The sequence below is a fragment of the Centroberyx affinis genome, unplaced genomic scaffold, assembly GCF_046629955.1.
Source record: "Centroberyx affinis isolate AG114_WGS23_722 - 3 ecotype Tasmania unplaced genomic scaffold, CSIRO-AGI_Caff_v1 ptg000792l_1, whole genome shotgun sequence".
NCBI classification, from domain to species: Eukaryota; Metazoa; Chordata; class Actinopteri; order Beryciformes; family Berycidae; genus Centroberyx; species Centroberyx affinis.
In genome coordinates this window covers 403,564-417,084 of record NW_027279398.1, presented here as the reverse complement: position 1 = coordinate 417,084, position 13,521 = coordinate 403,564, and the positions used below count along the sequence as shown (strand labels likewise).

Here is a 13,521-nt window from a genome sequence, read left to right as displayed (position 1 = left end):
GCAGAACATTTTTCAGCTATCTGAAACCGTAACGGTAGGCGTTAAGTTTTGGCATCAGTGCTTTCTTGGCCAAGTCTCTTAGGAGATTCCTAATCTGAGTGAGCTTTACCTAGTAAAATTAAAGTTAGATAGAAAATAAATAAATAAGTAAAAGAAGAGGCAGAGATACTATTTCTCTACTGACTGTAGCCTCAATAGGCCAGAATGCAATGTAGCTGCAAGTCATGCTGCGTTTTGGGCACGACTCCCTTTTTCTCAACTGGAGAAACTGTTGCTTGGTTGCTCTTACTAAATTGCTCTGTTCATCTACACATATAAACAACAGCTGAATGCAACAAGTTAATTTCCGTTTGCTGGGGGTTGTTGAAAGGCATTCTGGGAAATGTAGCAAATCATTAACTGAAGTGGAAGTAGACGAGGCAGGTTGAGGGAAAAATCTGTACACCCCAAAATTAAATTACAACTCCTGGAGTGGAATGAACACCGCAGATTGATGATAGAACAGTGTAAGAGTATCTGAGGATGAAAAAAACGCGTATGATCCAGGCATTGGAGCGTTTGTATATTGTGAATGTTCTAAGCTGGGTTTGTTTGTTTTTCCTCTCCCCAGAGTTTCCTCAGACATCTGCTACAGGAAGCAGCCGTGGAGCCTGGTGAAAGCCCTGATTGAAAAGAACACCTGGAGCGGCATCGAGGAGTATTACAGACACATGGGTGAGTCACACGCTCTTCCTCCGGTCTGCCTCACACCCTGTACAAACCTATTATACCTGTTCAGCTTTCGTTTTCCCCCCCCAATTTTTTGAGTACGGTGAATATGTAGGTACACACTTTAATGTCCTCGCCACTCTATATGAAAGCCAAATGCACGTAGTTGTATAACTCCACGCACATACCAGTTGAATTAATTTGTAGGTCTATAACATAGACAAATGTCACTCTTACATTTTGGCTTCATCATCCCACAACAAACCCATGTTGATTTTCTTATGTACACATAGGGCTGGGCAATAATTCAATATCATCATTTATCTCTTATTTAGAATGTGATTTTTTTTTTTTATGTGAGCCATATTGTGCAATATATCGATATTGACAAATATGCTTAAGATTATCGTGATATTGATTTCAACCATATCACCTAGCCCTATGTACACATACAAGTACTACATACACACACAAAGCATTCCATAAACACAGCTCTGCTCCCCAGAGATGTTGCTATAATGTTTAAATGATTTCTGATTTTCTATCTATTTTCCTTAATCTTAAATCTTAAAATTCAAAAGGTTGAAAATATAGGGCCGTACTTACATAGTCTGACTGGGGTGGGAAAGCCTACGATTGTCTTTGTCTTCTACTTTTTCTTCCTGTGTGTTTACTTACTCCCTCTTATTTCTTCCTCTTCCTTTTCTTCCTCCCCTCCCTCCCTCCCTCCCCCACGCAGAGAGCGAGGTGTGCAAGCTGGAGACGCTACTCCAGTCGGAGGTTTCCGTGGTAACCACGGGCGAGGCGGTGGGCGCCGACGCCGCCAAGACCCCGCCGTCCCTGCGCCGCCGCAAACGCACCTGCTCCCGACGGCAGGGGGAGAGGGAGCGGGAGAGGGAGGGAGGAGGCGCGGGCTCCGGAGACCGAGGGGAGAGGGGGATCGGAGAAGAGCGGGACAGGAGAGAAACCGGTAAGTCGGCAGGATGAGGCTCGGAGAAGCGCTCCGGACACCAGCACAACAACACAGCAACAACAAACACCATGATAGAACAGGTATCATGACCTTGAAGGTCAGGTATCCAACCCAAGTGGTGCAGGCAAGGTCGCTTTCTCGGATGCTCCATGCTATGCTATCTTCTAGTGGTGCTGTTTGGAGCTGCATCACAGAAGCATTCCTCAGGGTTCCCACTGGTCATGGAATAATGTGGAATATCGTGGAATTGTGAGAGGTGTATTCCAGACGGGGAAAGTCAGGGAATTCGATAAATTCTCTGGGGAAGTCAGAGAATATCAGGGAATTTCACACATGGGTAATTTACCGGAATATAGCAGACCGTATTTTACAATGTCTTTACACCTTCATTGCATTAGCTAGCTGTTTTCAGCTGTTTTTCCCCAGCTGTAGTGGAAACCAGACTGTTTGAACTTTTCTGAGCTGAAAAACGGCATTAACTAAACCAGGAGGGAATAACAATTTTAGGTCATGGAAGTGCTCTGATTCCAATTCATGGGAAAAGTCAAGGGGTTTTACATCAGGGAACCCTGATCATTGAAAAATGATCGTTTTGGCTTTTTTTTGTTTTTAGGTGCTCAGTATATGAAGCTGGGAGAGCGTTCGCGTGGTGGAGGACACAACAGCATATCTACCATCCTGCTCATAGTCAGCTTCATGTAAGTTTGTGTGTGTGTGTGTGTGTGTGTGTGTGTGTGTGTGTGTGTGTGTATTTGCATTTGCATGTGCGAGTCTGTGAACAATGGCAGATATTCATAAAAGTCTGAATCCTCTCTGGCTATTTTTCATCCAGAATAGTTTCGTTCTTTCATCTTTTTTTTTTTTAACTGCATAAGAAGCAGATGAATGTTAAGGCTTTTTCTCCAGTCGTCTCACACACAATGAGTTGCTCAGAAAAAGAGATGAGACTTTATAAATGGAGCTGATCCTGTATTCAAAAAGAGATTTTATGTGAGTGCATGTTTTTTTTGTTACTGCCAGGCATTTGTGAATAAACAATCTAATGGAAGATTATTTTTTTCCTATTGTTTTGTGCCTGACCACATGTATATATGTAATATACTGTATATATGTGTGAATATATTGGCTTTCTGCCGTCCACGTCTGAATGCTCTCCCTTGTTCAGACATGGTTGGATATCTATCCTCTGCACACTAACAGCTTCCCAATTCCTTTCTTGCTATTTCTCTGTCTTTCCCCTCCTTTCTGCACTACTTCATATGCATAGGATCTGTATCAGGTACTGTATTAAGAGGCTTTGATATTATATCAATGTCTGCTTGCATAATAAATATATTTGAATGTTACTTTTCTTAAAGGAAAATCCATTCTTACACACTCTTGCAATGATATGCATCATCAATACATTCCAGGAGTTATTTTATGATGAAGTGTTGTGATTTACTTCTTTGGTGTACCCACTTTCCCCTCAACCTGCCTCATTTACTTCTACTTCTACTTCAGTTAGTGATTTCCTACATTTCCCAGAATGACTTTCAGCAACCCCCAGGGAACAGGGGGTGAACTTGTTAAATTCAGCTGTGGGTAAAATGTGTAGGTGGAGAGAGCGATAGCAGAGCAAGAGGTTTTCCCATTGAGAAAAAGCAGAGTCGCGTCCCTTACTCAAAACACAACACGTCTTGTAGCTGCATTGCATTCTGGTCTATTGAGGCTACTGTCTGTGAAGAAATTGGTCTCTCTGTCTCTTGTACAATGGATTTTTCCCTGTATGAACGTTGTTGAACGTCGGTGCAAAATGGCGGCTCTAGAAAGAAGCTCTTGCTCTTTGATTCTGACAAAAAACCTGACATTGGGATTGTAGTTTTAGATCACTGAACAAAATTTCTGCTATCAAAATCCATTGTAGCTGTGTTGGAAATATCTCAATGTGATGTCATGTCGTAACTGTTTACATTTGGCCAGTTATCTGCGAAATAAGAAAAATACACCACCAAACAACAAAGGAATGCAATAGCTGTTTTTGAACGGTGCTAAAGTGTTTTAGGGTGGATTTTTCCTTTAACAAAGTCACAATGTGCTGTGAATGAGAGTTGGGTTGTGATTGAATGGACTTCCCACAGCGTTTCCTGTTTCTCAACCATTTGTGTGCAACTCCTCATATTGTGCCTCCTGTAGTGCCTCCTGTAGTATTGGAGTTTTTGCTATTGACATCCTATTGGTGTTCACTCCTGTGTTTGCTTGAACCCTGTTGACCATGTTTGAGCCTTTTTTATGCATGTCAGCAAATGTAATGATTCCCCTCCTCTCTCTCTCTCTCTCTCTCTCTCTCTCTCTCTCTCTCTCTCTCCCCCCCCCACGTCAGTCTGGTGGTGCTGGTGGCGCTCAACATGCTGCTGTTCTACAAGCTGTACGCTCTGGAAAGAGCGGCTCATACACTGGAGACGTGGCACTCCTATTCTGTCGCTGACAGGTAAACACCAGGCTATTTTCCAGCCAAATATAGAGCCTCGATTATCGCCATTCATCACCCAGGGAATAGTGGTGTTCATTAGCGCTCGTCCCTCAGGCTTACAGTTATTCTTGTGGGATCTGTAACATGTAGTGAATAGAACTGCAAATTGCATCTAGGGTATGAAATATTCCTCAGAGTTTAAGAAGATTGCATATCAACAGTTCTTGTCTTGCCATTTGGTCTGTTGTCAAAACTGTTGAGGTCACAAAATAGAGAGGGTGAAAGAGGGTGAAAACTAGGGGCGCAACTAACCATTATTTTCATTACTGATTAATCTATAGATTATTTTTCTGATTAATCAATTAGTCATTTAGCCTATAAAATGTCAAAAATAATGAGAAATGCCCAAAAGAACACAAAGTATTCATTTTATAATGAAATGGAGAAAAACAGCAAATCTTAGCATTTGTGAAGCTTTTATTCAGCAAATGTTTCATGTTTTTACTTGACAAATGATAAAAACGATTAATCGGTAATCAAAATTATGCTCTCGTTCTCTCCACTCCTCTCTCTCCCCCTCCCCTCCCCTCCTCTCTTCCTCTCTTCCTCTCCTCTCTTTCTCTCCTCTTCCTCTCTTCCTCTCCTTCTCTCCTCCTCTCTCTTCCTCTCCTCTCCTCCTCCCTCTTCCCCCCCTCTCCTCTCCTCTCTTCCTCTCCTGTCTCTTCCTCTCCTCCTCCTCCCCTCTTTTCCTCTCCTCTCTTTCTCTCCTCTCCTCCTCTCTTCCTCTCCTCTCTCTTCCTCTCCTCTCCTCCTCTCTTCCTCTCCTTCTCTCTTCCTCTCCTCCTCCCTCTTCCCCCTCCTCTCCTCTCTCTTCCTCTCCTCTCCTCTCCTCTCCTCTCTTCCTCTCTCTTCCTCTCCTCTCCTCTCCTCTCCTCCTCTCTTCCTCTCCTCTCCTCTCCTCAGTCCTCTGCCTCAGACAGCAGGAGAGTGGGCTCAGGTCTTGCAGCTGCAGCGTCAGTTCCACCAGGCTCAGCTCAGCAAGTGGCAGCAGATCCTCCAGTCGTCTGTCACGCTGCTCGACCAGGTGTGTGTGTGTGTGTGTGTGTCTGTGTGTGTCTGTGTGTGTGTGTGTGTGTGTGTGTGTGTGTGTGTGTGTATAGCTTGCTGCTTATCTCTGCAAGGACCAGTTGTGAAATTCACACAAAGTACTCATAATGTGCTGAATGATATCACTGTGTTACATAATCCAATATGCCTGACCTTTCTTTCTGTCTGTCTTTCCATTTGTCATCTTTCTTTCTTTCTTTCTCTTTCTGTCTTTCTTTCCATTTTTCCATCTTTCTATCTGTCTTTCTCTCCATCTTTTTCTCTCCATCTTTCTTTCTCTCTCAATCTTTCTGTCTTTCTGTCCCTCTCTCCATCTTTCTCTTTCTCTCTCTCCATCTTTCTTTCTTTCTCCCCCTCTCTCCATCTTTCTCTTTCTCTCTCTCCATCTTTCTTTCTTTCTCCCCCTCTCTCCATCTTTCTCTTTCTCTCTCTCTCCATCGTTCTGTCTTTCTCTCCCTCTCTCCCAGATGAAGCAGTCGTTAGAAAAGCTCCACCGGGGCATTGTGGTCCCGGAGGTGCAGCAGGACCCCCCTGATGACCCCCCCGCAGAGTCCCTAACTGAGCCCTGACCCCCCCCCCCACCTCACCTCACCTCAGCGCCCCTCATAGCCTCCCTGTCAGGGGGGGCGGGGTCAGCCTGGTCTTGCTCCTTCCCTCATCTTCACATGTAAAAAAAAAAAAAAAACGGGGAGTGGGACGTGCTGGAACTACGTTACCCATAACTCTCCTGGCCTGAGAGACTTGAAACAGTGATTTTCGCCCTCAGCCCTCAACCAATAATGACTTTCGGGAACTGTTTGCGATATTCAGACTGGAAGCTATCAGGACCACAGCAATAATACGACCACAGCGGTGAGCCATCCACATGTACTGTACAGAAACGGGCCACAGGAGGGCCGGTTTGGACCATCCGCCCTGCTGCTGCCTACGAGCAACTTCACCCCTCCCACGGGATCCGGGACACATTTCAGAACGGCCAGCTGCATTTCAGAAAGACTTGAACTCAAACGTACTTTTCAGACATTTCAAAATCTTCCATCAAAATAGAGCATTTCACAGACCATCACGGATTTCGATCCAAAACTGACATTTCCTCTTCGGCCTGCAACATTTCCACATGTAGAGGTTCAGCGGGACGGGCGCAGCGATTCTGGAAAGTGGAGAATGTTCCTCCTAGTCCTGGGATCGGTAGATACCTTTGCCTCCAGTTAATGCCTGCTGATGTGAGTGTGGGTGGGTGGGTGGGGTTGGGGGGGGAGGGGGAGGGGGGGGGGTTTGTTAAGGACGCCGCCAGCTGTCTGAATGGGAGGAACGAACACACAGGAGGAGAAGAGAGAGCGCTGACAGGAGCAGGAGGCTCTCGGTAATCCCTCTCTCTTTTCTTGTCCTCCCTCGTTCTTTCCGTCAGGGATTTGTTCTTCCATCTGAGACTCTTGATCCCCGTCAAAAGGCCGTCCGTCCTCTGCGGAGGAAGGCTTCAACACCAGAGACTTCGTTTTTTCTATTTCTAGATGTGAATTTTTACATCTGGAAAAACAAAATCCAAACACACTCCCACTCCTCCCCATCCCGGTTGGGTTTTATCTTTTCAAAGTCAGCGTGACTGGGTCGTTTGTCGAGCTGCGTGCGACCGTTGCCTCGGACCGTTGCAGTATTTATTACCAATGACTTTGATTTTTTTTCAAAAGGTTCAAAAGTCCTGTCCTGCTCTGAAGAAGTCATTTCGTGGGTATTTTTTGTGCTCTGTTTTTGCTGTACCAGCACGGACCAAGAAAAGAGCCACACGTGAATTCTCTGAATGATTACTGGTCATAGCAATAATGACAATAGTGATTCTAGTACTTTTTGAATGTTTCAAACAAAGTAGTATATAATAATAATAATGAATTGTGCGTGAATGTGTGTAGGGGCAGTCAAAAGACAAGCAAAGACGATTGGGAGTTTGACTTGACAGATGTGCGTGTGTCCATTAGGAGTTCTCAGTGTTACATCCTCAAATGTTACATTTCATATTATGATTTTTTGAGTTTTGATTGTTTTGTTTTTTTCTTGAGATTTCTCTTTCGCATTTGGTCGCTCACTCTTATGGTAGAGTCAGACTTGAACTGTTCAGGGTCACTGTACTGTAGACTTGACCAGGTAGAAATGTTAGGTGCAAGAACAGCTACTTCATAGTCCAACTGGGCTGGACTTTTCTAAACAAAACAAAAAAACAACAAGAAAAAGGACCAACCAGAAGGCCCAGATGAAGAAAAAGGGAAACTATTTTGCAGTATTGTGTTTTTTGTGTTTGTTACATTAAGTCGACCCCCCCCCCCCCCCATCTTTTTATTGATTTCCTTTTCATTTTCTATCTTCATTGTTTTGTAGTCTGCACCTCCCTGTCTTTATGTGTTGTTTATTTTCTGCCCGTCCCCTCCGTCCTCTCACTCCTGCCCTCCGATGAACCGGAAAGCGTCTCCTCTCTCTGTTCTTCACATCTGACACTCAAACCCGACTCTTCCTCTCTCTCTTTTCCTCTGTGCACTCCCTCGCTCCCTCCACCACCCTCTCTCTCTCCTTTGCACTGAAAATATCGGCTATGGAAGCGCGTGGGCCCTGCTGTGCACGGCCATTCGTGGGTAATGAAAGGATGTAATATTTATTAAAGGGGGGGGGGGGGGGGGGGGGGATGGGGGTCTGGGAAGAGGGAGGGAGAGAGAGACAGATGGGGGAGCGGGGACGAGAATGTACTGTAAAGATTTGATTGTACACAATGCCATGGAGAGAAATGAAAAGATCTAAAATATGCAACAATGCCTCGCTCGTCTTTTGAGTCTAAGTGTGTGTGTGTGTGTGTGTGGATGCATGCACTTCTATTTGTACATATGTGAAAGCACTGGGGTCAAAACTTACTATGGGTTTTATTCTCAGCAGTTTCTTATCAGCATTATAATGTATTAAGTTACAGTCAATGAAAATCAATCTTTCCAACATCTGTCTTGAAGGTTTTTCAGAGTCAACTGATGTGTCCACTTCTCTCCCTCGTGTAACTGAAATATTTCTTTTGTTTTTGTTTTTATTTTCACATATGTAATGGTCAAAAACAGAATAGGTTGGGGGGGAAAAAATACAGGTTGTGCATGTGAGATAAAGCAAAAAGCGCTTCCTTGATTAGATCAGTTAAGATCCATCACTAAACATTGCTGACTTCCGGCAAAGGGCAGCGATCGGTTTCTCTTAACTCATCCAATAATCTTATCCAAAGACCTGAGAGATTCTCTGTTCTGGCTGTCCACTCACAGAAGAAGATTAAATCCTGATATTTGACTGTCTAACACACAGTCCTGTCTTGTGACCAGAAGGCACCAGTTTGAATCCCTGGACCAGCTGGGAAAATATAAGTGAGGGAAGTGAAGGAGTAACTCTAAACTCCCTGTTGAAGTGGCAGGACTGAGCTCTACCAGGCAGTGTTTTTCTAAAAATGTGTTAGTTGGAGATGTCGGGGCTTGTTTTCTTCCCTTCAGAACAATCCATTTGCTGCCATTTATTCTTCTACAGTATGAGAAACAACATCCACAGACGTGAAAATTACCCCAGCTAGATAATCCATCACAGTAAACAGGAAGCCTCAATTTGGTTTTGTCAGTTTCTGTTATATTGTTATGTAATTGCGTCTGAGTTGAGTGTGAAGAAACATGAAGAAAAGGAAGTCTTAATTGTCACATGCCTGTCTTTATTTAGTTTGTCTTTGTTAGCTGGGACAGCAGTTAATGTCAAACTACACCGTAAAGTTTATATTAAAAAAATGAGTAAATGTTAAAAATCGAATTGCATATAAGGCATGCAGTGCAAAATGACTGGAGGAATGTAAACATAGAAGTAAATGGGCTTCAACCACTGATGTGTATTAACAATATGTTATAGACCAGTGGGGCTTCAACTCTAAATGACACAAGTTTGTTTGTTTTTTCAAATAAGGTGTTCTTGAACAACATGCCAGGATAAATATGGTTTAAAAAACAACGTGAGTGATTGCAGACCGCCACCTGCTGCTCTTCGTTCCCTGGAGGTGTTGCGTCACCTTGGCCCCTCTCTTCCAGTATTAGTCATTAGGACCTGACCCGGGTCAAACAGTGTTGGCATATAAATAGTTTCATGTTTTGTTCTAGCCCACGTGAAATGCCAGAAGGGAGGGATTCCCCAAATAGGGCAACAAGTGCCAGAAAGTTCAGATAGTCACAGGAAAGTGTTTGAAAGTCAATTTAATGTAGCCAACTTTGGAGTGGAATGAGCCAACTTCCCTTTCCAGTTAGAAAGAACAGCAGTCATCTTTTCAAAAAAATACTTTGCGTCACTTTTTACCAACTGAATCAGATCCCCTCTCTACTCGCTCTAATCCTCAAAAATCCCTTCTATCTCCTCTCCTTATCCCTTAGCGTATTTATTTTTTCTTGCACTTTTCTCGTACACGATCATCCTATGGCCACAGGAATGTGACTTCTCACCCCTGCACACTAATTTTGTTGATCTGAGAATTTTATCTCATTCTGCTGTTGCACGCAAGTCACTCTGGGTAAGAGCATCATCACATGTCTGTGGTTAACAACTTTCATGACTAAATTGATGGTGCTGATTTAGTTAAACCCCACCCATCTGGTGCTCCATGCAAGTTAAAACAAACTATTTAGTACTTTTTTACCCGGGTCCGGTTGTAACCCTCCTTTGAAAAGCCTCATGTGCTTTGTTGCGGGGCAAATTATGACACTATGTGCTATGTTGGTCTTAATGGATGAGTGAATTAGTGTTTTCAAAGCTGCACAAGAGAAATAGAAGTGTGTTCATCCAGGTGGGGAGTCAGACTTGAGACTTGACTTGACTTGTACTTTAATGACTTGAAAAGGTTTCTAAAGTCTTGACAAAAGATCTTGTGTTTGTGTAAATAACTTTGATTTGTTCCACCTGACAACTGAATTTAAATGATGTTTTCTGAATTTGAAATTGAAACTGATTCTAGAAATCAAACTCATGATGCTCTCACCAAGTTTTTATCCGTTTAAAATTATATTGCATTGAAAATTCCTAGATATTTTGTTGATATTAAATTGATACTGGATTCTGACTTGGTGTTCTACATTTAGACTTGGGACTCAAGCAAAGCTGACTTGGTCACACCTCTGGAAAATACACACACCAAACTGAAAATCCAAATACCTTACTGCAGTGTTTTGACCAGCGCTTTCATCAGGGAATCCTTCTTTCCAATTCCATATTTTTTTTCCAAACAATACCACCTACACATTTATGCAAGATCAAAGCAAGTAAAGTCAGACACGGACTGATTCTCATGAGAGTTTTATTTTTTCTATTCATCTCTTTTTATTGGTAAGCAACATTTCCACACCTACTACTCATGAAGTGAAAACTGGAGTTGTTCCTTGCTTAAAGTAAAACACGCGGACACAGCAGAGTATTGAGGTGCGGGGAGAGCGTGGTTTTCAGTTCACTGGTTAGTTCATTAGAGCAGGAGAAGGTGTTATGTCGAAGAATACCCAAGAGTAAATCATACTATAACTTGTCTGTATGGGCAAGGAAGGTGGGAAAAATTAGTTTGAGCTTGCATCCCATTCGACATTCTGTACTAAGACAGAAAAAAACAAAAACATTCATTCTAATTTCAGCCGTTGCTTATTCAGCATCAGTTAGCATGCAATCATATTATCTTATCTACTTTTGTGTGTTCCCTTCTCAGTATCTCAAAATGTATCAAACCCAGTATTGGTACAAAAAAAAAAAAAACAGAACAGTATGCATGCAGGACGGCAGTGTTTGGCTGCCATCTAGTGTTAGCCAATAGGAACTGGCTGCCAGAAAAGACTGGCAAGCAAAGCTTGTTTACTGCATCTACTACACTCCTGCTTCTACTCTTTACTTTCTTCATTTGGTTTCCATAGACTTTACTCTCGGAGGCACACCGGACAGGTTTTGTGGTACATTTGCCCACGGCAGTTAGATAATAGCATTTATCAAGCCCTTAGTTTCTTTAAAGACACCACCACATTTGTGTGAAATTACACATCATATGACATCTGTAGGAAGGTTTCCACTGTAGACAAAATCAAGCAAAGTGACGCTTCAGCATCTTGACCCTAAATAAACTGATAAAGTTTAAAAACTAAGAGTTTTTTTTTGGTGTGATGATGATTTCAAAATGGCACACAGCAGTGATGAGCATCATCTTCTCATATTTCACAGGAAGTCACACTTTGACTCGATGTGTTTCTCACCAAGCAGGACACAGCGAAAGCTTTTTATCAGCACTAATATATCGTGCCAGATAGACTGGAAAGCAACCTCGACAAGCTGGAAATTTCATGTCAAATCAGCGTCAGAGCAGTAGGACTGCGCCGTTAAACAGCTGGTCTAAAAGGGACTGTGGTCCACCGGAAAGGCCTGCCTACTGTACAGCTGTGATACTTTAAAGGGGAATTCCGCTGAAATACACCTTTAGTTTGCTGTTCTGCAAAAGTGGACATTTTCATGGTATTTCCCAGGATTTTTTATCTTTGATTTATGCATCATGAGCTCTCAGGGTAGAGGAAAATACAATCACATGATACCAGTTTGCATTGTCTGAAATGGTTGGAAGAAAGTGTCCCTGGGCCAATATAAAACATTTAGAATATGACTGTATTGTATGTATTTTCCATAGAATTCAACCATATAAAACCATCCTTGGTAAAGAAATTCAACAACGTGTTTTGATTGTATTTTCCTTTATCTAAAGAGCCAATAAATCAAAACTCAGGAGAATCTTCAGAAGTCTTCTCCAGTACCAAGCTAAAAGTCAATTATGGTGGAATTCCCATTTAATACTGCTAAGATAACGTATTTTGGTGAGCAGATGTGCTTTGTGAGTGTGAGAGTGTGTGACCCTCATGTAAAAAGTGAGGAAGATGGAAGGTCACGTTCCTGTGGAGAGTTGTGCTTCAACCTGCAGACAGAAGCAGCTGAGCACTTGATGTGTACAGCCGCAACTCACTAACCTCAACGCATAACATCCTCACAGTCGCTTGAATAGAATCTACTCTCCAAGTCTTTATGTTGAAATGGCTGAAGAAGAAAGAAAAAAAAATGGACATGTTCGGATGTATTGGCCAGCTAGGGTTAGACCGGTTTACTGGTTTGCCGATATATTGGGCCGATATTGACCTTTTATTAAATATTGGATATAGGCCATTGGTCATGTGGTTCACTGCTGATAGGATGGAGGTTCCTTCATGACCACAGCGAGAGGAAAACAGTCTGTAAGATCTGCAACTACATTTTTATTTACATTTTTAATTTAATTACACTTTGCACATTTTATTCGTTTAAATTTTCAATAATGGCTTTTGTAAATTAATTCTTCATTTTAAGTACTTGTGTATGAAATAGAAAACGTGGGAAACCGTATAATGCACAAAAACAATATAAATAGTTTATTTGCTATAAATAGTGCTGAAAAATACAAGCACACAATAAGTAGCAAATAAACTATTTGTTTTTGTGCATTATACAGTTTCTCACTTTTTCTATTTCATGTTTCTCTGACCCACTGTGAAACAATTTTTCCACTGCCTTTTTGTGTGGATTCCTGGATGCAGTGAAGTTACGTATATGTATCCCAGAGTTTCCCATACCATTGGATAGGTGCGGTGGATCATCTTGCTTTAAAGAGCTGCTTCATTAGTTTTAGTGTCCCCCTGATGGTCAAAATGCTATTTTCACCCTGACAAGAATACAAGAATACAATTCTGGGGGAAACATTGAATACTTGTCATTTCTTTGGCATAAAAGCTGAATATCGGCACCAAATATAAACTATTGTCAGCTTCAGTACAAAAACACCAGTATTGGCTTTCAGAATCGGTCGAACCCTGTCGCCAACGCAGTGTGTGTGTGATGAAACATGAGAAAACTTCAAACAGATTCAAAACTGTTGAAAACATGACAGTGACAGAACATCAGAAGCATGTTGTCAGTAGTTTTGATGGGCTGCTAAGCATGCAAATAGTGAATATACAATGTATATATTGTACTCTATAAGTGTTCATAATGAAGATTATCTTTGCATAATTACACACCTATATACATATACATCTCTCTCTCTCTCTCTCTCTCTCTCTCTCTCTCTCTCTCGTTGAACCACAACCTGATGCGCCCATTCTGTACTTCAGAATGAAAAACAGTTAAGTCCTTTCCATCCTTTTGCAGAAAGTCTTTATAAAACCTTTGAGAAGAAGTTCCTCTTCTTCACTGT

General features: G+C 42.2%; 1 protein-coding gene across 1 annotated transcript in view; it reads left to right on the top strand.

Moving 5' to 3' along the window:
• gramd1a (GRAM domain containing 1A) overlaps window positions 1–6,453 on the top strand; it is a 32,088-nt gene extending 25,635 nt beyond the window's left edge. The window contains exons 14-19 of the mRNA XM_071520313.1: window positions 611–714; window positions 1,448–1,678; window positions 2,295–2,379; window positions 4,044–4,151; window positions 5,097–5,217; window positions 5,708–6,453. Coding sequence (XP_071376414.1) covers window positions 611–714; window positions 1,448–1,678; window positions 2,295–2,379; window positions 4,044–4,151; window positions 5,097–5,217; window positions 5,708–5,809 — 751 coding nt within the window. The 3' untranslated portion in view covers window positions 5,810–6,453. The remainder of the gene's footprint in view (window positions 1–610; window positions 715–1,447; window positions 1,679–2,294; window positions 2,380–4,043; window positions 4,152–5,096; window positions 5,218–5,707) is intronic.
• Window positions 6,454–13,521: the final 7,068 nt, after the last annotated feature.